At 43.1% G+C, this 26,794-nt stretch overlaps 1 protein-coding gene across 1 annotated transcript in view; it reads left to right on the forward strand.

Moving 5' to 3' along the window:
- LOC138592073 (neuropilin-2-like) overlaps positions 1-26,794 on the forward strand; it is a 103,799-nt gene that overhangs the window by 31,414 nt on the left and 45,591 nt on the right. The window contains exons 4-8 of the mRNA XM_069662690.1: positions 5,869-6,096; positions 9,174-9,329; positions 9,419-9,588; positions 13,951-14,106; positions 22,870-23,014. Coding sequence (XP_069518791.1) covers positions 5,869-6,096; positions 9,174-9,329; positions 9,419-9,588; positions 13,951-14,106; positions 22,870-23,014 — 855 coding nt within the window. The remainder of the gene's footprint in view (positions 1-5,868; positions 6,097-9,173; positions 9,330-9,418; positions 9,589-13,950; positions 14,107-22,869; positions 23,015-26,794) is intronic.

Below are 26,794 nucleotides of genomic sequence, written 5' to 3' on the forward strand. Positions count from 1 at the left end.
TTGCTGAAACAACCGATTTTTCTTGGTTGGACAGTCTCCATATAAAGTGAACACAGCCCAATTTACCATCAACTATATGCACAAAAATATTTCTGTTTCAGGGCAGCTGTTTTGATTGATCAAACCATACAGCAGCATACAGGACTCCATCTAGTTTCTCTCTGTTGTGTGTGTATTTGTGTGTATCTGTGTGTATTTGGGTGCAGCCTTCCCTGGCAGTAATGATGGCGCCATTTGGAAGATTCAAGCTGTTGCCATACTGCTAACAAGATCTTGTTATCCTGGAAGGTGCAACCGAACGTCTGGTTGTGTGGGTGACTAAATTGTGTGTGTGTGTCAGGGTGTATTTATTTGTGTGTTATACATACTGTATATCCTCGAGGTGAACTGTCTAAATATGTATCTATCCGTGCTACCCCTGCAAGGTGTCTTCTGTACACAGAAGACAAAAAGTATCTCCTCTCCTCTCCTATTCTCTTCTCTTTTGTGTAATTTTAGGCCTCGACTAAATAAACACTCGCTTCCAGACACATACAAATGGGGACAAAACAAGAATAGAGGCACTTGTAGTGAAGAGGTTTCAAGCACAGTGTTACTTTTTGAGATGTTGTCATTTGTATTTCATCATTACACTTTATTTTTTATCTCGCTTCATTGTTTCTTTTCAGTTCTCAATAGTGTTTCCATAGAAAACAGTTAGTGCTTTATTCATGGTACTGACAGGTAGGACTGGGTTTAAAAAAAATCGATTTTTCCGATTCGAATCAATTCTCATTTGAATTACCCAATATCGATTCATAAATCCCGAGATCGATCTTTTAAAATATGTAAAAATGTGTCTGATCACTCACATTTCTGAGCGCTCCTGAACGCAGCACGACTTAGCGCATCCCCTCGAAACACTGCAGCGAGGGAGACATGCCTGGACTTGTGTACTGCAGCTACTACGGAGAAATCAGTGATGGTCGACGGACTCTTTTTATCGTGTGTGCGTCCACGAATATGTAGGTTAGTTTTGCACTGATGCTTATGTTACTCTCTGTTGGCGTCAGCTTCGGCCCGCCAGTGTATTTTCGGCATGTTGTTATACAGTATGCCTTTCCCTATAACTCTCGTGTGGCTTTGTTTGTCGCGCTATGAGATCTCGTGGCCAAATCTCGTGCAAGTAGAAGCCTAGTTCGTTCAATCAAAAACATGAGCCAAATATACAGACTAAAAAGTTCATAAGCTGTCTAATTCATAAAATTGTTAATATTGAGTTGACTGCTGTGTGTTGGTCATGTCAATAAAAAAGTAATTTCGTTGGGGTCAATTCTTATTGTAAACATTAAACATTTCGGTAATGCACCAGGTTAGAGGTGCACTGATATTGTAACTGAAATACCCCAAACAAACAAATCTATATTGAATCAAATCGGATCGGAAATCGAATCGAATCGGGACCCTGTGAATCGGAATCGAATCGAATTGAGAAATCCATTTCGATAACCAGCCCTACTGACAGGACAGGATGTTTAAATCTGCCCACATAACAAATCTGGCTATTTTCTCTATTACAATATATTTTTAATTAAATTTGTTTTTACCGTACCATGTTGCCGGGGATAATAATGGTTTTGCTGCTTGACTTCCTCATACCCTTTACTGGATATTCAAGGGGGTCTCTGCCACCGTATTTTCCTGTTTCTGGGGTCTGTGTTTTGGAGTAATGAGGAGAATTGTGTGTGTGTGTGTATGTTGGAGGAGATTGTCTCCCTCTCTCTGGGTGTCCTAATTATCCCTCAAACTGACCCGTCAAAGATTAACAGTCTAATCAGTCTGGAAATGACACACATACATATATTATATTGAAACACATTTCTGCCATGAAAAACATGCACCAAAAACACAACAAATCACATGTTTACAGTCATATATGCACGATGTACGGTACATATACAGCTAGTAAACATAAGACATATCGCTCATGCATTGATAGATGTGTTGTAGAAAGGTCTGTGCATGCATGCAAGGAAGAGATGCACATTTAGGGCTCAGACAAACTCAAAAATGAACAAATATTCCAAAAAACAAAACATAAACAAATACACATGCTGCACTTGTTTTTGTTTACAGCTCTGTTGCTATGGATACTGTAGTAAAATTCCAGCCAATACGAACAAAGCCGCCGGAGTATGGCGACCAATCACAATTGACTGTCTAGGCAGTGTGCCCCCAGCTGTTATTGTGACCCAGAACTCACCAGACACACACACACACACACACACACACACACACACACACACACACACACACACACATACAGTATATGAATACACTGATGCCGGCAGGATGGTTACTCACAAATGCAGGGCAGCTTGCATGTCTGCACGCAAATGGTAACTCTCTCTCTCTCTCACGCACACACACACACACACACACACACACATACACACACACACACACACACACACACTCTACCGTTACCCAAAAACCAAATGTTATCCCTTAAATTTGTATGGTTTACCTTCCGGGGACCAGCTTTTGACCCAAATGAGAAGTGAGTCCCCATGGTGCAAGTGTGTGAACAGATTTTTCTGAGTAACACTAATACACACATGCATACACACATACACACACACACACACACACACACACACACACACACACACACTCCTCAGGCAGTGTAACGTGGGAGCTATCGTGACAATCCTTCCAATAACTGCTGTTGTTTACATTCTACCAAATGCCTTCAAGCACTTCCTCTCTGCCTTCGTGCGACTACACATCAAGTCCGTTTATTGCACCGTCCAACCAATCACATCGCTCGCTTCGCCCTCCTCTGGCTTTCATTGAGGAAAGTGGATCCAGATCTGACCCAGTGCAGAGTGAAGGTGCTCTTTGATAGAGCTAATGAATAAAAAAAGATGCAGGTCAACTTACAAACATTCACATGGAAATTTACACTAACAAGACAAAAGAAAAAGATGAATGAAAGCTTTTGCACGATAGGTTACCATACACCTACACACACACGCACACACACTTGACAGACCCCATCCTGTCGACCAGAGATCAGTGAGCCATAAGCACCAGCGCCAGATCTACCCAGCAACACTCACACACACACACACACACACACACACGCTTCCTTTAACCTTACCCCCATAGTGAAACACGTGTTCCTTTTACACTCATCCAATTCAGACAGATGGGAAGTGAGGAGAAAAGAATAGGAAATGAGACAGTGGGAGGGAATGGGGCATAATAGAAGTGTGGAGCATGAAAAGATGCATAGGAAGATGGTAAAGAAAGAACAGCAGGGAAGAAGAGAGGATGAAAGACGATGGAATAAAAGAGGAGAAAAGGAAGGAGAAATGAATGAGGTTGAAGTTGAGCAGGAACAAAAGAAATGTCCTAGAAAACACACAGATGGACATAACATTCAGAGGGCACCGGATTTAATCAAAGCTGGAATATATGCATATGTATTTTTTCAGTGTACTAGAGAGTGGGCTGACAAGGTGCTGTCTGGGTAAGAGTGTGAGAAAGGACAGTCCGGAAGAGGGAAGACAGGAGAAAGGAGGGCAGAAGTGTTTTTGCGCTGTTCACGAACATGAAGTAATGAGAAGGGAATAAAAACGCTGTCGGCAACAGAACTGGTCAGGCGTTCACTCTACACACTCTCACACACACACATGCTCATAGTCACGCAGACCAGCGCTATCCAGTGACTGACTCTGCAGGGGGGCCAGACGCAAGGGGAACCCCGTGAGAGACAGTGTGTGCGTCAGTGTGTGTGTGTGTGTTGGTCTCATCCGAGGTCAGAGCATGAGGGAGAAGGTCACAATAACAAGCAAATCAGGCTGGAAAGTGGGACAGATAAACAGACAATCACTATCGCACTAAAAATAGTTGTTGCTGTGGAAAAAGATGTTTGCGAGGCATTTTTATAGATCAGCAAACAAACTGGAATTTAGCCTATTTTAATTTCTAATCTGTCAAAGCTAATTTGTAACACAGTCAGTATAAATCAAAATGACGCTACTGACAGGCTGTATCAGGAAAAGTTTAGAGTCAACTTCAGCTGTTTTTAGAGGAAAGAAAAAAAGACGGAAGAAAAAGTCTGCCCGCCTCTCAGCATCTTTCCGCTCACTCACTGACTTCATGATTCCAAGGAGATTTCTAGCACAACTATCAAATTTAGTTGTGGAACAATTTTCTGTATTATTGACAGTAAAAGCCTAAAACATATGTGAGAGAAAAAAAGATTTAAAGGCCAAATACACCCTTTTTGTTGAAGTTACAAAGCAGCTGATGTAGACCGCAGGGCATATCTGTTCTGTAAGACAAACCTGAGAGGGAAAAATGCTGGTCAAACATGTTCGATGGAGACAGGTTCTGAAAAACACAACTGTACATGTAACTGTACACATTTGCACGCCACAATACACACAATCTCTTAATGTGTTACACTCACTTTCTCTTCGTTTACTCATGCAAGCACGCGAGCACAATAGCAGACACCCAAACAGACTGGAGGGAAATGGGTTACCATAAGAGGCTTAGACAGTGTGAGCGTGTGTGTGTGTGTGTGTGTGTGTGTGTGTGTCTGTCTGGCTGTTTGGTCATACATGGCTGGGTAGGCTGGAATAATAGTCCAGTTGCTTTGACCATATCCACTGTACAACCCATGTGTGTGTGTGTGAGTATTAATAGAGAGGGTATTACGGTTGTTCAGAAATCAAAAGCCCCAGATTACCCTCAGATCACTGTGTGTGTATTTGTGTGTGTGTATGTTTATGTGTGTGCACGTATAATGAGAACTAAAGCTTCTCATAAATGTTGGTCCACCAAAACATGATACTGTCAACAGGGTCTGTCGCACTCCAATATTTCTGTTTCTATGTCTCTTTGATATCTCTGTATTTTTTCTGTTGCGATCGTTCTCTTTTAGCTGAATTTCACTGTTAACAGATATTTTCTTCTCTTTCTTTTTCTTATTTTTCCACAGTCTCATTTAAATGTCTCAATATCTATTGAAATGCTCCAAGAGGACTTGTGTCTTTTGAGGTATACAGTGTCTTGCTCATGCATTTTTCTGTTAGGACCCCAAGACAAAAATCTGCTGTTGAAGATCATGATACGTTTTTTGGAGGTCGAACACTTGAATCAGCGGCATATCAGACACATCAATCCATCCATTCTCTATATCACTTATCCTGAACAGGGTCACAGGGGGGCTGGAGCAGATTCTCAGCTGTCATTGGGTGAGAGGCGGGGTTACACGCTGGACTGATCGCCAGTCAATCACAGAGCTGACTCATAGAGAAGGACAACCTTTCACGCTCACACTCACACTCACACCTACGGGCAATTTTGGAGTCATCAAACAACCTAACAGGCATGTCTTTGGACTGTGGGAGGAAGCCGGAGTACGCATGCACGGGGGGGCCTCATATGTCCGAACCGGGATACGAACTAGAAACTAGGAAATGAGGCGCCACACAGACATTTTAAAGTTATATCAATCTGGAGTTAGGTTCCCAACAATTACATTTCCTGCATTTAAAGTACTTCATGTGAAGTCAGAGTTAATCTCACAGTCCGACATATCTGGTCAAGAAAAGCTGAGAAAGCTATATTGGGAATTATTCAGTGCACTGGGTTTGAAAGCACCACCTCTAGAAACAGCACCTCTGAGTGTCTGCACAGAATATTATTATTCTTGGTTTGAAGTTTAATCAAAGTCTCTGGTGTCTATGCCCTTTCTGAGTCTTTGAATACAGGTTTTTTTTTCAGATAAAGTCACGATCGAGATATTTTTATCAATGTCAAACTTAATAAATGTGTGTCTTTAAATATTTTGTGTCCGTGTCTTCACCCCAGGTTCAGACTGCTCCCGCAACTTCACCAGTCCCACGGGTCTCATTGAGTCCCCAGGCTTCCCTGACAAATACCCCCACAACCTGGAGTGCTCCTTCATCATCATCGTGCCCCCCAGCATGGACGTCACCCTCACCTTCCTCACTTTTGACCTGGAGAACGACCCCCTTCCTGGAAGTGAGGGGGACTGCAAGTACGACTGGCTGGAAGTGTGGGACGGGCTCCCCGGAGGTGAGACAATCATCAAAAGGATTGTTTTTTCCCCTCATGGTGATCATTGATGTTCTGATAAAAATGTTAATGATGATCCTGTTGGAGATGCTGAACAATAGTTCAGCCTCTTCATGAGTCAGTCAGTGAGCGGAGTTAAAATGTTGTGCATTCTGCCCTGCCTACATCATTATTGACTGAGGTGGAGTAGCAACTATTTTAGTAGCTCTGTGTTGGTAGATGAAAGCTAAGCTTACAGGCAGGATGTTGGCACCCACTGTGGAGAAACAAGTTTTCAAGGGGGAAAAAAATAGAAGTTGCTGAGAGGAGAGAAAAAAGGGGCGGTGAGAGGAGGAACGGTAGAGGGTGAGGATATTTCTATTCTTGCTGCTAGGAGGACTGGAAGAGTTTAGAAGGACAAACCTAAGGCACAAAGACCTTGGATCTAGATTCAAGAGCTGGAAGATGTAGAGAGAAAAAGAAGAGCGGTGGAAGGGCATCAGAAAGTCCTCCACTGCTGGGAAGACTGGAAAAGGAAGGAGATGTTGGGATGAATAAATGAAGGTCAGGAGACCTCTGGTCTCCCCTCACAAGGAGGACTGGGATGAGAGAGGAATGGGTTGATTTGAAGAGAGTTCAACAAGTAGGAGTGGAGAGAGGAGGGAAGATTCATCTTGGAAATGTATAATATCTGTAGCATTTAAACGGTTTTTATTGGTTTTTGATTGAGCAAAGACTGAACAGCATTAAAAGCAAAGGAGAGCAAACAGTCTTGTCTTTTTATGCGTAATCTTTAAGATTATCATGTTAAGAGATAACTAGACAAATGGGGCAAAGCGTATCGTTGTCATATCTAACTGTATCCAACAACCTTTCCTGCAACTAGCCCCTTAGCTTTAGCTATATGTCTGTATAACCCTGTGGAAAACTCAGATGATGCACAATAAGTGCACAGACAGAGTGCCAGCAGGTATACGCAGGAAGGTGGACACGCAGGTAGGCTCTCTATTCATGTCATGCGGGCCAATTTCACAGGCTTTTCTGTCTTTGGTTGAGAATTAACAAATATAATAAGAACATGAATTGCCTACCATAGCTTTAAGCAAAGTAATAAATAAAGAAGACCAGAAAGGCAAAAACAAATGGATTCAAGAGAAAGAGAGGATGAAAGGATTCTGCTCTAAGTGATGTGGAGAGACTACAAGAAAGATAGCAGGATGAAAGAAAGGGAAGGAAGGTGAAATGAAGTGGGAGGAGGTTGAAAGGGAAGGAAATATACAGGATGAGCATCAGAGGTGAAGAACTTAGGTTCACCCTGTGCAGGAGCGTAGAGTCCTGAGCAGGAAGGGAGGATGAGAAAAAGACCTATAGGCAAAAACAATGACCATGTGTGCCTCTCATAAGGTTAAAGGGTGATGGTAAGAGGGAGGAGAGGTTGGAAGAGAAAGAAGTGGTCTGAATATATTTTTATTGAAAGGAAGGGAAGAGAAAGAAAGGATAAACATCCAGAGGAGTGTCTGTGTCTGTGTGTGTTACCACTCATGTGTGCAGAGGTCCTGCAGGGGTCAAATGTGCCTTCTAGCGTGTCTTTAAACTGCTGCAATTAAATTCAGAAATGCAGATGGAGACAGAAATTAGACCATCATTCTCAGTAAGAAAGGAATATTAAATATGAAACACCAAAAGTTGTATTTAATACTTTTTGTACCAGATTTTTATGCAAAGATGGGTCATTTATTTATAGAAATGATTTTAGTGGATTTTAGATTCCCTTCTCCTTTTTCTCTCTGCTCTGCTCTCTTCTTCTCTTTCCTGTTTCCTCACCACCATCAAGTAAAGAGTTATTACTGTTATTTGCTCAAGAGCCCTATTTCAAACCTCCACCCGGTCCAAAAGGGAAGAAAAAAATCAATAGCACTGATCGATTGGTGGCTATTTTCTCGTCTTCCACCTCCTCCTCCGTAAGCCTCCTCATGTGTGTTTCTGTGAGTGTGAGAGAGGAGTCAGGATGTGGTAGGATGAGTCTACTATGTGTGCTCCCTTCCCCTCACACAAGCACGCGCACACACACACACACACACACACACACACACCCAGGGGCTCTTAATCACACTCATCTGTTTGTGTTGACATGTACAAGTTGTGGAATCAGAGAAGAAGACAGTAGAGGAATCACTTGGATCCTTGGATTTACGCACACACACACAGACACACACACACACACACACACACACACACACACACACACACACACACACACACACACACACACACGCACAGCCACACACATTGTCCGCATTGTAAAACCACGTCCAGTCCAGGGATAGGGTTGATAGATGGAGCGAAGAGAGGTGATGACATGAGAGGGTGGAGTGATGAGCAGCTGTCAGCGGAGGAGGGAGTGGGGGAGACAATGGATGAATGGAGAAGCACAATGCAAGCGTTGGATTAGAGAGTAACAAATGTGAAGATTATAGGATAATGGGAAACTCCAAGTTACATCTTGACACCTGGATAAGTGAGATCCTTGAATCGTCTTGTATGACAGACAACTAAAGCATAAGCCCTTTGCACACATGCATGCCTGACAAGTTCCAGAACATTTCAAGACAGTCTGGCCCTGAGATGTTCCAGAGTTGCCGTTTCACACGTGTCCCCCTGTTGGACGAGGGAGGTCTCATGAGGCAGGACATGACATAAGAAGCAGGCTGAGTTATTTGCAGCTGCCGAACAATTTCGGCTTCGGCCCGAATCTCTTCATCTCTCCAGTTTGCAAACATGCTGTTGTGGTCTCCCACTCGCTCATGGTGAATGTTCCTGGCTATTACCGCTGTGTTTGCATATCGGCTCATTTGCACACCTTCTTCATCACGTTTTACTGGAAGGCTAGCAGGAAAAAGTCGACACAAAGCTGTTTGCGTTCACACATGCAGCCCACCCGGACAATGTTGGGATATCTTCAGGGGTGCAGTGCATGTATGAAAGGGGTTATAGTGTCATAGGTCAAACACTTATAGCTGAAAATTATATATACAAGTTCTTGGCAGATTTTCTACCAACTAATGGCTAATCCAATATTTCTTCTATCTGATCAACAGTGGGCCCTCTGATTGGTCGATACTGTGGGACCAGGTTTCCTCCTGAGATCCAGTCATCCACTGGGATCCTCGCTCTGTCCTTCCACACCGACATGGCTGTGGCTAAAGATGGCTTCTCAGCCCGCTACAACATGACGCATAAGGAAGTCAGTGAAAGTAAGTCCACGTTTTTTATTTAAGAATTTAAAATCAAAGATAGAATGTAAGTCTTAATCACGTTCTCTCCTTTTCTCATCCTCTTGTAGCCTTCCACTGCAGTAGTGCATTCGGTCTGGAGTCAGGAAAGATCACAGATGACCAGATCACGGCCTCGTCCAGTTTCTACGATGAACACTGGCTGCCCCGACAGGCCCGACTCAATTACAACGACAACGGATGGACACCCAACAAAGACAGCAACAGGGAGTACATACAGGTATGAGTTCATGCTCAACTGTTGGTTGGCGACCTCGAGCTTTGGTACACACAAAGTAGGATTCAGGGGTACTCAATTCATTCAAAATCACTGTCACAAAGGGTCTTATGGTTTAATTTTCGGCCCAGCTTCTCACATGCTTTATGGCAATACACATAATCAAAGGTCTATCTAATGAACTGAATATACACCCAGTGCTCCAAGTGCTCCATCTACCAATCTAGCATTACAATATCGACTTGTAGTGGTTACAGCATTATGTTTAGACTTCAGCAATGTCTTGTAAATCTCAGGGAAGCCCATGTTCTTGGTTCATATAGAAAAAAATCACTTGAAACATAAGACCTGACATGTTTAAAATCCATTAACCAAAAAAACATGAACACAATCTTCCCCTAAAGTTTGCCAAAGTACTTTTGTTGGTGATAAACAACCACAAATGGGACTCCTGATGAAACCCCCCCCCCCCAAAGGCTTGTTTTCATTATGTTTGGGGATTTTTGACTTTCTCATTCCGATCGGGCCCAAATCAAAGATCCTAATCCCCAAAAGTTTACTCTGCGTTAACTAAAAGCAGCCTGCATTCTTATTTTTATAGCATCCCTTTTCTTGTGTTGACAAGTCACACATAATAACTCCACCACAGCTATATTTACGTCAGTGTATGTGTGTGGGAGAGAGAGTGAGTGAGAGCGAGCGAGTGGGAGGTGTAGTGATATCGAGGTTTAACAGCGAGATGCCTGGGTAAGGCATTGTTTCCTGTATTCTATCACAGTGCCAACTTTGTGCCATCCCTGTGCCGAGGCTGAGTTATGAGGCTGTCTGGGTGAGAGGGGAAAGGGAGTGTGAGGTTCACTCACACCCTCAGACAGAAATGGATTTCAAAAAGCCTGCCAGGCACTCTATAGTCAGACGCCTCCTGAAAGCAACACATTATCTGGTTGGGTGTAAATCTTGTACAGAAGCCTTGAAAAGACATACAGGTTTTGTTTATTGGTTTGTATTAAATTTTTTTTAATGGACATCATTTCAGGTTTGATTTGTAATTGAAGTTATCTGTTAGAACCCTTTCTGCACCTAATATATGATGCAGTCTTCATTATTACGTACAATTTTAAAGGGCGAGTTTTCAGAGCCAGAAACTCAAATTGTTGCCTAAACCAAGTGGTTAGATTAGAGGCTGCTTCATTCAGTTTTCCTGACTCAAAGGAGCAGTTCACCCCTGAAAAAAAGCCACTGTCAGTCAAAGCTGGTGTTCTCTGAAATTGATAGAAGCAATTGTATTTGAAATTGGCGCCAAAGCTGTGGAGAAAGTTGTACAAACAGCTCGTGACTATGCCCATTCTACATTCCTACAACACCCAGCGTGCATTGCGCCCCTCCTTCTGAAAGGAACGGCTTAGCGAGAGACGCTGGAGTGAAATACGACCGCTTTCGCTGCAGGTAATGGGTCAGAGTGGTACAAAATCCGAAATACGACGAGAATATACCGGTGGATTGTCTAAAAAATTGTCCACATTTCAAACCTGATGATTTTGAACGATACATGACATCAGAGGCGGGGCGTCCGAGATTGAGGAAGTGTAGTTTAGCAAGCTCCCTGGCCTCCGCCAGATGACGCGTTTCACGTTTTAGAGGTTTTGCATTTTTTTTCTACCATAATGGCATTAGCTCCCTATGATAGCATGACAGAACTGAGGTTGAAAATCGGCAACTGGTCCTTTAAATCAGGAAAATTGTGCCACAGAAAAGCTATAGAGATATAGAGTTTCTTTATTCCCAGCCTGTGATAACAAACTTCACCGCTTCCAAAAAAGGAAACATTTGTCTCATTAACAGAACAGGACCCAGTGAGAGATAAGACCCAGACAAACACCTCATCTATTATTGTTTTAGGACAAAGACATATCCACAGATAGCCACAAACAGATGTGTAATGGAAGCAGTAGTTCTGATTGTCTGAGCTCCACTGTGGCCAAAATGTGGGCGAGCAAACACAGGAAGGGACCGCAGCCAGGAGGCAGCGTGAGGCCAAGGTCTCATCAGTCTCATCAGGCTTCCTTCCTGTCTCACCTCGTCTGCAGCTGACAGCTCACTCTCTCCGGCCTACTCGATACATTTGCTGACATTGAAGACTTTGCTTAACATGAATAAGTTAAACGACTCTCCATATTTTCCTCTCTCTAAATCAGATTCATGTATCATCATCAAGCCAGTGGAAAAACTCCTGATTTGGATGTTATCTTTGGTGAAACATCAGATCTCTGCGTGAAATCGGCTCGACAGTCTGCTGCTAATGAAGTTTCTGCTTCCCTCCCGTTGCCTCTCCGTCTCGCTCTGGTCACCGGCGTTGTGGTCAGGTGGCTGCGTTCCTCAGAGGCTCTCAGCTGTTCCCCTGCGTTAACACCTAGCCGAGAGCAAGGCCCCTGTATGTGTGTGTCTGCGTGTGCACACGTTTGTGTTTGTGTGCAAGCTCCTGTCTTGACAAGCAGCTGTCATAAATGCCAACATGCCTCTCCTTCTCGCATCTTGGACCCCTTAGTCTCTAATAACGGAGTGTGTGCCTGAGCACCCATGTATGTGTGTGTTGGTGAGTTTGAGGGTGTGTTTGATGATATGTGTGACCCATGCAGCTCAGGCATGTGTGTGTTGCTATGTTGGCTCAAGAGCCACGTGTGTGGTTTAAATCTCTCTCTAAGGCACGTTCTCTGTAGAAGCTCATGTTGTTGTTCTCCGTTCTAGACCATTCTATTTTATTCTGTTCTTTTCTCTTCTATTCTAAATGTTTCTAATGTATAACCTGGTTTGTTCTATTCTATTTGATTCTATTCTGTTCTACTCTAAGCTGCTCTGGTCCGGTGAGGTGTGGTGCAGATTGATGATGTGAGCTCTGGTGGCTCCGTTATTCTAACAACTCTGTGATTGATGAGAAGCCTTGGGAAGGCTCACTTAGCATCTCTCTCTCTCTGTCTCTCTCTCTCTTCCTCTCTCTCTCATTCATTCATTCTTCACCTCCTTCTCTTCTTTCTCTCTCTCCCTCTCTTTTTTCCCTTCCTCCTCACCCTTCTTCTTCTCATTCGTTCCTGTCTTCAGTTCCGGACTATCGATTAGTTGTCTTGGTGGATCTCTGTCTGGCCCTAAGCGTGCCGGGGCGCGTGTGTGTGTATTCTGGTGTGTGTGTCTGTGTGTGTGTTAGAAGTAATCTAAAACACCTGTCTCTCTGACAGATAACAAGCGCAGCATTTTACCTCCCCCGGTGTTTTGTACTATACCCCAGTGGGACACACAGCAGGCACACTTTAACACACACACAAGTTCTGATTAATCTACAGGTTTCAACGGCTCCAGTGGCGGAGAAAATATTTTATAACGTACAATAGAACCTTTCTCATCTTCTGCTCTTTATTTGTCTGCATCTTCTTTTTGTCTGCAGTCTTTATTCTCCTCCATATAAAACCCTGTTTGTAAGATAGAGGCCTGTGTCTCTATCTGTCAATGTCCCGGCTTACCGGAGAGCATCACTCGTGTAAACTGAAGCCTTAAAGATTGGGAATACTGATGTGAAACATTTGCCAAGTTGGTGTGCCAAGTTCTTGACAATGAACTGTAACAACTGTACATATTGTGAAGATCTTTTTTGTTACTTCTAGTATTTGTTAAAAAAGAGCCATTTTCAGCTTGAGTTTCCAATTTCGGGCACAATGGAGCAAACAAATGTGTATCTACTCGAGGGAAATAAAGGAGTCTGCATTTATTACACACTGGTGTCCATGTTCAATGCAACACAGCTAGCAGCATTCGGGACACGTAGCGTAGCCTCCACAATCAGGATGGGGAGGTGATTATGGCTATTGTATGGGAGGAAATTAAAATGAGCCCCGGGTCATTACTATCGATCTGCCGGGAGAGAGAGAGGGAGAGCAGAGTGAGAGAGAGAGAGATGAGAGGGAGAGGGAGAGGGAGGGAGGGAGGGAGGGAGGGCGGTGAAGGTGAGTTATAGATGCTGATAAGTTCAGGTGTATATTTCTGTAACTTTAAATGTTTTGGAGCTCCAGAATAAGGGTATTTGGTTGGTTGTATAGCCTGGGTTTTGGGCTAAGATTACAAAGTAGGGATTCAATTCTAACCAGGAAAGGTCAAGGAATCAGGTCTCCATTTTTATTCAGTTATTATTAGTTTAGGTTTTAAGTTTTTGTTAAGAAGTCAACACAAAAATTGCCACTGTAACAATTTTTGCTTCCGCTTCAAGACCCTCCTTCAGGAACCAGCCAACTGATCACGTCTCAGCTACATGACGCAGCATCTTTAACATTTTGCTCATGATCTTTATGTTCTATTTCCTTCTCTTTTCTCCATCAACAGGTGGACCTTCATACTTTGAAGGTGCTAACAGGCATTGCTACGCAAGGCGCCATTTCAAAGGAAACCCAAAAGGCTTACCATGTCACCACCTTCAAGCTGGAGGTCAGCACCAATGGAGAGGACTGGATGATCTACAGACACGGCAAGAATCACAAGGTAGGCTCGCACGTGCACATATTCGTGCCATGAGTTTGACCACAAACTAATCAGGGCGACTGGAGAAAGTCTGGATGCTCTTAGGTGACACACACGCCTCGACATGCACACACGTTAAAGAGGCCGAGAAAAGCATGAGACGGAATATATGCAGCAAGAGTTGACCACAAGCCCAGAATCCAACCGGTGTCTGCAATTACAGCCATTCCACCGCCGTTCAGTTGGCTTCATTTAAAGGTTTACGACCAAGCCAGAAACAGCACACGTCTCCAAGACAGAGTGATACCTTACATCATTGAACGCAGCTCCACTCGCACCACTCAGTCTGCGCCTCACATCCCATCTGGTTTCTGTTACTCACTGGTCAGATTTCTGCCTAATGTCGACCTGCTTGAACAGGTTTCTGAGCCACGTCTCTCAGAGGCGTTAAAGCATGATGAATCATCAGTGAGTGTGCTGCAGGCTGGGGGTGCTGTGTAGAAATGAAGCAGACTGTACTGAGGGTCTTTAAAATGGTTGCAACTGCAATTAAAGTGCAGGAGCGTTCCAGTGGTTGTGGCTGTTTTTTCCATCACACTCGTGCGCCCACTGCTATAGCGGTCACATATGTTTGTCCTGCGGTGTAACGCCATGTCTAGCTCTGTGCTATAAACCATCTCCCCTCCATGAACGCTAATGCATGCACACACACTTTTACAGATGCATACGTTTCAATGCTTTTTGCTGCGAGAGGGAAACAGGAGATTCAATCTTACCATCTGCATGCGGTTCCTCTGTGGACTGCAGATCCCATAAGGCTTATAGCTGTAACGAACTCACAGAGGAGTAATTGATGGATAAAACACAGAGAGATGTTGGAAAGAAAGGCAGACAGGGAGAATATAAATAAATAAGATGAGGGGGACAAAGAAGTGAGTGTAAAGCACGTTTTTAATCAGGTGTACGGCTATTAAGCTTACTGAACGGTTTAATTACACAGGAAAAAAATGGTCATTTAATTGGTGAATCCACCTGTTTTTAACAATTTTGCATTCCTCCAACTACTCAATACGCTCACCATTCAGTCAGATGACAGCAGGATATGAAACAACAACAATACAGACAGATTAATGATGATGTTTTGAGGTTAGCTGTTGGTGTCACCACCCATAATCCCCCATGATTCCCTCATGACCCCGGAAAGCCATTCAGAGCCGAATGCTTAGGGATGCAGAGAGGTGTATGGGCGTGCATGTGATTATGCATGTGTGTGATTGATGAGGAGGAGGGGTTTGGAATACATCAGCACCAGCTTCTAGTGGAATATCCCTCCCTTGTCTTCCGAGCACACGCACATGCACAACCTCACACCAACTGGTAAGGGTCTTTTGTGCAATTCGGCCCCCCTGGAGGGTCAGTCTGTGCAGCAATCTGATGGCTCAGCTCTTGGTAGTCAGCTGCTTCATTGGATCCAAGTCTGTATATTACAATTCAAGAAGAAGAAGAGGGAAGTTCGAGCAGGGAAAGGTGAAGAAAGTGATGGTCATTAATGTTTCGAGGCGTTCCTTCTAACCTGAATGGGCCTTGCATTCCCAACTTTCCTCCATCAGCTTTCGGGGTGTAAGCGAGCATGTGTGTTTTATGTTAGAAAGAATATAAATAACTCAAAAGCAACAGCCAAGAAGATCTTTTGGCAGAGTGTTTTATAGCTTGGGTGTGTAAAATCCCATGTCTGCATTTCATTGGACGACTCAAGGAAATGGTTTTTATAATGGAGAGCAGATCTTGGAGCAGTTGTAATATTTGTCTACTCCTGAACTTTAATTCGCACGAAAGCCATGTACAATTATGAATTTATCGACTCCTTTCAAGATTGTAGCTTTTTTACCGAAGCAAGGGAAACATAAAGTGCCCAAATCCTTTTTGTCCAACTTGTTGAACCAGCTTCAAAGTGTCCGCTATCCATTCATTATGTCACTGACATTTTCATTCACTCACCCCGTCACTAGTTCTCTGCAAATCCCTGCATCCATCAGGTCCTCCCTCCTTGTCCACACATCTTCATCCACCTCATCCTTCCTCTCTTGCACTCTTTTCCATGTCTCCTCTTTTGCCTCCCCCGACACTCCATCATCCGTTCTCCCTCCCTCCGTATGTTCCTGAGAAAGTCATCATGATTTAGACAGGCAACTTTTCGCTGCCTGAACAAATTACTTTTTTGTGCTTGGCCACAGTGTCGGTTTGGTGTGTGTGTGTGTGTGTGTGTGTTAATCTGGAAGAATTATTGAATTAGTGTTTTATGAGCAAGAGGCATTAAAGGAGGACAAAAATTAATGGGAGCCACATGGATAATAGGAAAAGTAGAAGAATGATCATAGCATGCAGTCTGTGCTCACACAAATACACACAAGTACAAAACACAATCATTTACATTAAAAGCAAAGACACATGCAAATACATGCATGCATCTTTTCACCCTCTTTAACGTTGTATGTTAGCATTTGATAAGTTACTCTTAATAAAGCAGCCAATGCACACACACACACACACACACACACACACGCACACGCACACACACACAGACTTTGGTTTTTAACATCTGGGAGCCAGCCCAAAGAGGCGGAGCTAACGTCGCCCAGCATCCTGATGATTTGTGTGATCTGTAATGTCTGCGATAGTGTCATTAAGGCCCATGCTGAACCAGATGGAACATATGGAATACATGTTAACTCGCAGGAATGTTTTGCGGAGAAGGAGAAGTAATATTCATACAACATTTGTTCCTGCGTTGTACCGACAGGCTCCCAAATGACAGGTACTGACTCAAGACATGCAGCAGAGGAAGAGGGGTAGAAGCAAACAGATGGGCAAAGTATAAGACACAGCGGGGGGAAAGTATAAAATATAAATCATCATCGCAGAACAAAAATGAAGAGCTGCTTCTCCATGTTTTAAGTTGTATTTTATTTAATCTGCCTTTTGATCCATAAATATTACATTTTCTACTGTTTGGGTGTTCAGCAGCTATTATTCTTAAAGCGCTTATCTCAAAGATTTCAATTTCGTTCTATTTGGCAGCACGTATCACAAGAAATGCTAATTGTGGGAGCACACTTCCCAGATATCCAGACTATAGCGCCTTATACACTGCCAGTTCAAGGCGGGATTATTACACCTCTGTTAGGTTCTGGCTTCTATGTAAAACACACAGAGGCGGAACGGTGGGGCGAAGTCGTTCCGCCTCTGAGACGTGATAGAGGCGAAATGGCGTCTGTGTAAACAGCAGAGCCGGCAGGGCGAAACAGCGCCATGCGTGTGTATTTGAAGCATGCGCTGTTTGTTTACACTTTCATTTTGCTTCTGCAACGCCGGACAAGATGTAAAAACACACTGGGCCAATGTTGCTTGGTCCAATGTAAAATGATAAAGGCGGCATAACGGCGGAGCTTCGTTACAGCGCTAAGGCAGAAACGCAGTCTTAAAAGGGCTAGTGTTGCATGTTTGTGTCTGTAGTCTCTGTGTATGGTCGCCAATTTAACCGCTGAGCTAAACCGGCACCCGGAAAACACACATTTGAACTTAATACAGAAAGAAAGAAAAATTGACACTATCAGTTAAACTGTTTTGTGATTCAGTGCACGGAATTGGCCGTGGGCCTGGTTATGGGAGGTTGCCCACCTGACAAGAAATGCAGCGATTTTCATTGACCTGAGGTCTGAGGTTGACAAATAATGTTGCCTCAGTTTGAATGTTCTTCTGGAGGACTCTGGGACCTTTTTGTTAGTTGAGGTACGTTTAAGCTCCACGTGGTACAAATGTCATTACGCATCCCCCTCCTGACTCACTGTCTGTGGCCATTACAACACTGGACCTCAGCCAAGACCAAAACCTCCTATTCCCACCTTAATCTGTGGGAGGGAGGATGGATGAAGAGAGAGGGAGAGAGGAGGGAGACGTGGGTGGAATGAGAGGGATGGTGATGAGAGGGACGTGTAGGAAAGTTGAGAGAAAGAAATACAGAGAGAAAAACACAAGCAAAAAGGTCAACCAGTCAAGCATTGAAGTGATAGAGAGAAAAAATTAGCTGTGCAGAGGGAGGAAGAGAGGTGGAAACCAAAGGGAGAAGAGTGAGGTTCATAGGGGAACAAGTGAGTGAAGGAGAGAGGCAGAAGGGGAGGAAAAGAAGTGTTCACAGGGGAAGCATGGAGCAAAAGAAAGAGGGATGGATAAATGAACGAAGGCACGGAGGAGAGGAGGAATAATGAGAATAGCAGACAGGGGTGTTGACCACAAATCCCTCCGGAAAGATCAGAGGTCCCAGCATCACAGCCTGGAAGGATGTCAGGAGAGGGGGAATTAAAAAAAATAGAACGATGGAGTTGGAGGAGGGCGGCCGAGGTGAGGTGAGAGAGGGAGGGAGGGAAGACTGTGACAAATAAAGAAAGAAAAGCTGGAAGAAAAGGAAGAGGACAATGGGGATAATATTAGGTTGATATGTGTCATTTGGTTTGAGAGATTTGTGCAGCGTACTGTCACACACACACACACACACACACACACCTGGATTCAGCTGTCAAACACAGGTTACCTCCCTGAAGTGTGTGTTTGTCCTTGTGTGATGAAATTAAAGGAGATGGGGGCTGTTTTACTATTTTATAACTCTATCCATACACACACACACACAAAGCACACACAGCACGGACATTTGAATTATTCAGCATGTCTGCGCTGGTCCTCACCGGCTGACTGACTGCCGCCCCACAGGGTGACACACAAACTCACACACACCTGTTCTTTTCTTTCCCATGAGGTGAACCTATTCCTCGTCATACTCCTTTCCTTTCCTGTAGTTACACGTTAGGCCTGGTTAGTTTTCTTTCTGACTACAAACCAGAAGCAGATACACAACGTGTGTCCTTGTGCTCCGCACACTATTGTTATTCAGCAGAGCAGGTGTGTGTAAATGAAGGAGGAAACAGCATTCAGTACATGTCTGTCACCTTTGACCTCCGCTGAGAGATGAAAGCACCGTTTGAATATGGAAGGCTCTTCTTGCTTGGCATTGTTCTTATAGCATTGCTGCTAAACAACGGTTAATGTGTGCAGGTTTCTTAATGCTCAGATGTTTCCACCTGTGTTAAGAGACAAGGGAAGCCGACACCACGAGCAGATGCTTAACTTAACACCTCTTCCTTCTTTCTCTCACTCACACAATAACCTGAGCTGGGTTCTGGGTGCAGTCCATTAGCTGATTGTTGTAGAAGCCTTTTAGAAAGAGTCTGTTAACAGTGAATTAAGGAGTTTAAGACCTCAGAGATGCTACATATCCTCTTACACCTCCTCACTGTGGATTCTCGCTGCAGAGTCAGAGCCTTAAGGACGCCTTCTGTTGAATATTCTGTAACAAAAACATCTCTGGCATTAAGTAAGTAATTAACTTTACCTTCTATGATGTAAACTATTGAACTGCATCATAATGCATGCCTAGAAAGGTAAGCAATATTCTGTGTATTAAAAGAGGGCAAAGGCTGCACGTTGGTGCAGTGGTTAGCGCTGTCGCCTTACAGCTAGAAGGTTCCTAATTCGAGTCCCGGTTTGGACAAAGTGGGCCTTTTTGTTTGAAGTTTGCGTGTTCTCCCTGTGCATGCGTGGGTTCCCTCCTGGTATTCCGGCTTCCTCACACAGTCCAAAGACATGCTGGTTAGGTTAACTGGTGACTCTTAATTGCCCATAGGTATGATGCTGCGTTCCAGACAACTGGGAACTCGAGAAATTTCCAAATTCTGATGGTGAAGTCAGGGTAGATGAATCTGCTCCAACTTCACAAGTTGGAACTCCGACTTTGAATGGCGTTCCATAGCAATTTTTTTAGTCGGAGGTCGGAAAAATGCTGCATTCCAGACTTCACAGTTTGGAAGTCGGAAATTACCAATGGTAAGTTCTCTAGTTCCCAGTTGTCTGGAATGCAGCATGAGTGTGAGCATGAACGACTGTGATTGACTGGTGTTAAGGTCAGGTTGTAGCCCGCCTCTCGCCCAATGACAGCCGGGATAGGCTCCAGCACCCCCTCACCGCTACCATGAACAGGATAAGCGGTAAAGATAATGAATAGAAGGGAAGAGAGCTAATCCCTTTTTAATATTGCAGCTCATTCTCCAACACTGAAGTGCAGACAGATTTTTGCATGTTAACAAATAACAAGTTTCACACATTTCATTTACCGCGAGTGATCGCTCCAACGTGGGTTGATAAGGCCAAGCAGGGAGGTTAAAACTGAATACCACAGCAGTACAAAATATGCCAATGCACTGTGTGGAAAAACGTATTTCAGTGCTGACAGTTGGCCAGCTTGGCTCTGATTCAAAATATTTAAGAGGCAATTTCTTGAGAGTTCTCATAAAGATAAAGTGTTTGTGTTGGTGAGCTCTGCTGGCAAATTCTTATCATGTTTCTACTCTGCTACCTGGGCAATCTTACTTTACTGAAGAGATTGTAGAACAGAAGTGGTAACGGTTCGAATTTTGCATCAAGCTAAACATGATAGAGTCACGGCTGCATTCGGTAACACAAAATAGGGACACATGGATGCTAGATTTGTGTTTAGAAACAGTGTATACAGAAGTGTCCCACACATACACTTGCAAAGCATTACTCATTCACAGAGCTGTTAAAGGACAGTTACAAGGTTAAGCATTCAAACAAATGCACACAAACAATCAAACACTCAAACAGTGCAAACACTCTTATGTGCACACACATACATTCAAGCTTGTGAGTTTGTGTGTGTGTCTGTGCGCACATATGCTGAGGAAATGTTTCAGCACGCACCAAGGGAAATCAGAAAGGACCCGCCAGCCCCCAACCCCTTAGAGTGAGACTCATAATTACACTTTTACACACTGACACCCCTACACACACACACGCACACATATACACTTGTAATTACAGTCCCCTTCCACATTCCACATTAAGTCTTTGGGGCCTTTCGGCATTTTTCCATCATTTAACTGGTCACACTTTTTGGTATTAGAGCCACTGTAAGGGCACAAGTTCACCCAGTGGGTCACAGGTTCAATTCCCAGCTGGCCTGGTTGCCTGCTTCTGCTCCTGGAAGTAAGAAACCCCTTTCATCCATATTTTGTCACCACTGACAGGTCCTGTTGTTTAATGGATTTGGAACAGGAAAGAAAAATGGTGACACACACACACACACACAGAGGGAGACACACACTCCTAAAACAAGCGAACATCCACACATGAGTACTCAAGCAAGTAATTGCAAGGCCTTTGGCTCTGCTGAATGAGATTTGCTGCTCTCTGTATTAAACACTCGATGCCCTGTTTTCAGCACTAATGAAACATAATAGAAAAGCATGAGAGGGGAAAAAAAACAGCCTTTGAGCTTCTCTAATGAAACAACATGATAAGTTTTTCTTCTTAGATTTACAGCAGTATATCATTGTGGCAGCGAGAGGAGGAGAAAGAGATGTCAAACAGAGAGACAGAGAGGAGATTGAACGTGAAATGATAGGGAGAAGAAGAGAGGAAGCCCAGCTGTGTTTTCCTGTGGTGAGCTTAACAGAGATGGTAGTCATAGACAGACAGAGGGAGACATGACACTCTGTCAGATAGTCAGAGATATAAAGTCTTGGTGTCAAGAGACAAAAAGAGTGCTTCTGGCCATGTGCGCTTGCATTCAATTTCCTTTTTATCTGCGTGAGTTTTCAGAGGATGTGTGTGTGTGGAGTGTGCACATGCTGGGGATTGAGCTGTGTAAGGCAGATGTGTGCTGTGGTGTGTCTGTGTGTGTGCGTGTGACAGTTGTGTCTGGAAGCAATGTGTGTGCCTGTGCGTTGAGGGGCAACAGCGTGTGTTTTTCTTTGCTCTCAGTGCGTGAAGGATTAAACATAATGCTTTCCTGTGTGTGTCTGTGTGTCTGTGTGTGTGTGTGCGGTTAAGTCAAGAGGACGTGAGAAGAGGATGCTCTCCCACATACTTAAACGATTGATTTATTACACACTGCATGCCCTCAGTCTCAGTGTGTGAGAGTGTGTAAGAAAACATTTGCACTATGTCTTCCTTTGTTCACAGAAACTTAACGGACAGTGTGTGCTTCTAGCCGAAAGAGAGAAAGATAACTCATGTTAAATGTTGTCCTGAGTCAGTTTTCCAATCAAAACTGTCTGGTATGAACGATACATACTTCCTGTTGCCCATTAACTTTTGCTTTAGTCCATGTTACTCCTGCAGTAAGTCAGATGCAGAGTTTTTTGTGGGTATTTTTCAACCATGAAAAGAGCCATGCTAGCAGTTTCTCCCAATTCATGTTTTAATGCTAAGCTAGGCTAAACACAGTCCAATTTCAGCTCCAAACTTTGACTCTTTTTTAGTTATTTTTCCCATTAACTAAAACTTAACAGCCAAAACTCAAATGTGACAAATGACATTGGAGCATGGCTACTGTATGAGTTTACGTACAAGGGGCTCTGTGAGGTTGTATTTAAGCGCAGCAGTACTCCATGCTAAAGGCTAACATCAACACGCTAACAATCTTACAATGACAAAGCAAACATACTGGTGTTTAACTGATGGCCCCTAACAGCCGGGTTCACATTCACTTGTTGAATTTTACACATTAGCACTACAAAATGTGAATAATAAAGTTAAATAGATAAAAAGATATATGTGTCACTTACTCGGCCTCAGCCCTTTCTGTGAAAGTGACAAGAGAAAGACATTTATCTGAGTTTTACTTTACTAAATCCCATCTGTTTCTATCTGTAGGTTTTCCACGCCAATGCTGATGCCACGGAGGTAGTTCTCAATCGGATCCCTCAGCCGGTCTTGGCCCGCTTCGTACGAATCAGACCTCAGACGTGGAAGAACGGCATCGCACTGCGCTTCGAGCTTTACGGCTGTCAGATCACGGGTAAGAAAGATGAAACGGCTTCTTCTGTAGAGTTTCTCAGACTTTTTCCTGGCCCCTCATGGGACTCACTCCTGTGCAAACACGATAGACTTATACCAGTGATATATTAGCTTTAATGGGGTCAGAAGGTGGGTCATAATAAAAACAACTCCCTCGGAAAACATGTCCTGAAAAAGAACCACCAAACGTCAAAGAGTCTTTTTTTCACGTCATTTATACTGTGTACCCTAATGATAAATAATTCCTCTGTTTATCCATCCATCAATCCATCCAGTAATTCTATTCATACTTCCCTCGCCTTTCTGTCATCTGCCTCTCTTTCTTTCACATCCACACAAAAAACCCGCCCTCATGTGCACTCACACTCTTGCCCCCTCGCTCTTTCATATACATATCCTGCCTCTTTGTCTCCCACTCACACACACAGACACACACACACACAAAGAGACACACTCAGTCCTAATAGAATAATACTAGTGTGATGTGTGGGTGATAACATCAGAGAGTAACAGGCTCTCAGCTTTCATCTGCAGCCCTGGCAAACAAACACGATTTCAACCAGCATAATCAGCTCAATACTATAAATAGATAAAACTTAATTAGACTGTCTCTGTTTGTGCGTGTGTGTGTGTGTGTTATAGAAATGGTAAAAGAGAGAGTGTTTCAATCCATTTGAGTGTGTGTGTGTGTCCCAGCTTCACTGTATCATTATTAGGTTAGGGCCTCTCTCTGCAGCCATCGTAGTGGCCATTGAGAGGGACAGATATGCTCTTATCTAGGAGGGCTATTTCAGCACCCACACAAATCACAGTCACACCAAAAAAATATGATACAGCATATGCGTGTGTGTGTGCAATAGAGAGAGACAGTGCAGGCAAAAATGACAGGAAAGTGGCATATATCAGGTGTCTTTACCGGTGTTCTTGTCTACCAATTGGCTATTTTTTACCCTATTGTAACAGCTGAAATTGCACTATATATCACCCTTCTTTTTGCACTATACCTTCACCAGTGTGAACCAATTCAACACATCCTTTGGCCATTCCTTTTTTCCTAGTGTATTGCCCATCTCTGCTGCCTCGTAATGTCTGCAATCCATCCTGAGCCTGAGGAAAAGCCTGACTTTATATGTAAAATCTTGACGTGTGCGTTCTGTTGGATGGAGAGTGTGTTACTTATCTGAGGGAAACACTGCAGAGGGAACTTTATAACCAAACATAGCAGCTAATAGCTATGCAGTATCTTTTCTTCTTCTTCTTTTTTCCATCCTGCGCATAGACATATTGACAAGCACACACCCGACCACACTGCCAGGGGGGATGTGATAATGCCCTACACAGGCCTATAAAGGCGGACATAAAGCAGTCAGTCAGTGACATGTCATTAACTTAAATCACACTTTTATGTCTCTGCCTCTACTTTTTACCCTCTTTCTACCTATCCTTCTTCATTGTCGCTCTGTTTTTCCTTCTTCCTCCCTCTCCTCGTTCCTCTGTCCTTCCGCCGCCTTTGCTGAAAGCTTCCATTCCCACTTTCCTCCCGCTGTCTCTCGTTCTCTCCCCCTTTTTTGCCTCACTTTAAATCTTCTCTGCCCCTGCCTCGTTCAACTCTTGGTTCCTCCATCCCTTTCTCTCCTTCCTTAATCTCATTTTATTTCAGCCCCTGCAGCACCTATCAATCATTTATTTTTAGCACCTTTATCATTTTTCCTACCAGGCTTGTGTAGTGTGCGTGTTTGTGAAACTGCATGTGTGTGTGTGTGCAGGCGTGTGCATGTGTGTCAGTAAGGTAGAGCCTCAATGGTGTACTTCACAGCTTTTATAAGATCCTGTTATCAGTAAAAGCACAGTGGGAGTGTGTGTGCGCTCATGTGTGGGCTAAACATCAGAGCGTGTGCGAGTGAAAGTGTGTTTCAGCCTTTCAGACCTTGACTATTTAACTCTGTGCTTGTGCATGTATGTGTGTGTGTGTGTGTGTGTGTGTGTGTGTGTTATATATACAGTACGGCTCTCACGCTGGTGTGTGATCGGTATTTCTGCTGCTTTCCTCTCCAGAGATGATATTCTAATCGACTCCCACGGCACCCCTGTATTAAAAAAAGCCTACTGCAGTTCCGCTGCTTACAAAGACAGATGCAAAAATAACAAACTTAGAATAAACAATGCAATAATAGAATTTTTCTTCTGGTTAATCAGCTTTATTATAAAGCTTGAGGGAGCTCATTGAGCCTGTCTTAAGCTGTTGTTGTTTATTGTTGATTCATTATTTACCAAAGTGAGGCGGTGGGTGCAAACGTCATGACATTAAACATTCATCACCGTGTAGACCCGAAGAATGTCACCATCAATCACCGTCACCCTTCACTGTCAATCCGCTCCCTCTCTTTCTTTCAAAGTCTTCTCTCTTTATCTTTCGCACCCTTTCTATTCACTCGCTCTCTCTTTAGTCGATCTTCCTCTTTGACCTTTGGTCTATCTCTTTATCTCCTCCTTGTCCTTTAACTCCTCTTCCTAACCTTTTAGCTTGCTTCTTCTTCTTCCCTTCATTTCCCATTCACATATTCTGTCTCTTCATTTATCCGATCATATAAAAATGGTCACTCTGTTTTGTTATCTTTGTTATTTTATCGTTATTCAAAGCAATAACATATTCTGATGCTTGTTAAACTAAAGCACATTTGTCAGTATAATAAGCAGCATCGCTTTGATCTGCAACATGCTTTCATTTAGTTCCTCCGTTTGGGAGTTCTCTGGCTCAATTCCCCACGAAGGATCCCCTTTGGTAGCTTGGTTAAAGTTATGCATCAACTTTGCAGCAGCAGAGAGGAAAATAATGAAATGGGCTGATGGGAAGCAGTGGAGTGCAAAACACCAGTTGTTGCTTTTAACAATTCATGTTGCGATCAGGCTGCAAAATGAGATCAAACAATGATACCAAATGATTCCTGCCCTTAAAATCACTTTCATTCATGGTGAGTTTCTCTTAATTACATGATGTTTAACAATGAAGTAACATCATTTAGCCACATTTAGACTTGGTCGATATAAGAGCAGAGAAGTTGAGTTCTCATAGTTTGTTCAAGTCCAACTTAATACGCTCTAAAGGATAGCAAACATAGTGTGTGTGATTTATTATAATGACCTGAAATGCCTATCACTCACTGTTACATTTAATATCCACCTTTCTGGCTGCATCTCATTTTATTTCATGTTTGGATTTCTCAGATTTTGGATACGAATTTCCACAGTAAACATTTACAAGTTTTTTCAATGTATTATTATTGATGATAATAATAATGATAATAATAAATATCAATAAGTAAAATAATAATAATCATAATAACTTTATTAATATATAGCACCTTTAAAAACTGATGTCTACAAAGTGCTTTGAAGGTGGGAATTCAGAAGATCACAGAATACAGAACATTCAACAGTAAGGCCAAACAGAGAAAATAGAAAGAGAGAAAATTCAACAAAAGGCAAGAACAACATGCAAATGCTAAAGGTCAACAAGAATAAATGCAAACAAAAGGAATAAAAGTGATAAAACAAGCAGATCTTGAAAGGCAGTTAAAGCAACAAAGCAAATAAAGAGATATAAATAAAAGGATAAAAGCTATAAAAGACCATAAAAAGATAATAAAAAGGCGACGTCACATCAGAGAAAATAAAAACAGATAAAAGGTTTGAAAATTAAATGATAAATAAATAAGTAAATAAATAAAAGCAATAAATGACGGCAAGAAAAGAACATCAGACAAGGACTTAAGAACAGATT

This window comes from Semicossyphus pulcher, unplaced genomic scaffold, assembly GCF_022749685.1.
Source record: "Semicossyphus pulcher isolate SPU_LCO1_2020_fin unplaced genomic scaffold, fSemPul1.0.p SCAF_15, whole genome shotgun sequence".
Lineage (NCBI taxonomy): Eukaryota > Metazoa > Chordata > Actinopteri > Labriformes > Labridae > Semicossyphus > Semicossyphus pulcher.